The sequence below is a fragment of the Oncorhynchus clarkii genome, chromosome 7 (genome assembly GCF_045791955.1).
Source record: "Oncorhynchus clarkii lewisi isolate Uvic-CL-2024 chromosome 7, UVic_Ocla_1.0, whole genome shotgun sequence".
Classification (NCBI taxonomy): Eukaryota; Metazoa; Chordata; class Actinopteri; order Salmoniformes; family Salmonidae; genus Oncorhynchus; species Oncorhynchus clarkii.
Genome location: NC_092153.1, coordinates 3,914,254 through 3,914,856, shown reverse-complemented (window position 1 = coordinate 3,914,856; position 603 = coordinate 3,914,254). Strand labels below are relative to the sequence as shown.

The window sequence follows — 603 nt, the reverse complement described above, 5'->3', positions numbered from 1 at the left end:
GCAGTGTCTTCTAGCAGCGGTTGGGTAAAGGGAATGCAGCTGTCCGCTGTCCGGGAAGCATAACCATATATACCCATACAGACAGCACACGGCCCTTTGAGCTGGACTAGACCTGCCTCCTTCTACTGCCGGAGAAACCCGACACACACACATCCCGATCACCGTGGAGCAAAGACTCTATCCACAAGGCGCGAGAGGTAAAGAGCGGAGCCGCGAGCATGGCTGTCGAAGAGGAAGGGCTACGGGTTTTCCAAAGCGTCAAAATAAAAATAGGTAAGGAAAGCAGAGAGACAGAGGCAGCTAGGATATTGTTCCCCCACCCCCTCTGGTCCCCGTGCCTTTACTTTAACGGGCTAAAAGGCATTGGGGCTTTGAGAGAGGGAGACCGCCCTCCTTCTCCCTCTCTCTCTCTCTCTCTCTCTCTCTCTCTCTCTCTCTCTCTCTCTCTCTCTCTCTCTCTCTCTCTCTCTCCCCCTCTCTCTCTCTCTCTGTCTCTGTGACATGTTGTAATTCAAATCACACGCTCCCGAAACATTGCATGTATTTTGTGAAATAGACAAGTGATCGTAGTCTATTCAGTCCGTCGTTATAGAGTATGTGTAG

At 51.2% G+C, this 603-nt stretch overlaps 1 protein-coding gene across 1 annotated transcript in view; it reads left to right on the top strand.

Annotated features, from left to right (window-relative positions):
• LOC139412752 (ras GTPase-activating protein 3-like) overlaps positions 1-603 on the top strand; it is a 141,318-nt gene continuing 140,715 nt past the window's right edge. Inside the window, exon 1 of the mRNA XM_071159438.1 lies at positions 1-273. Within this exon, the coding sequence (XP_071015539.1) occupies positions 219-273 (55 nt within the window). The 5' untranslated portion in view covers positions 1-218. The remainder of the gene's footprint in view (positions 274-603) is intronic.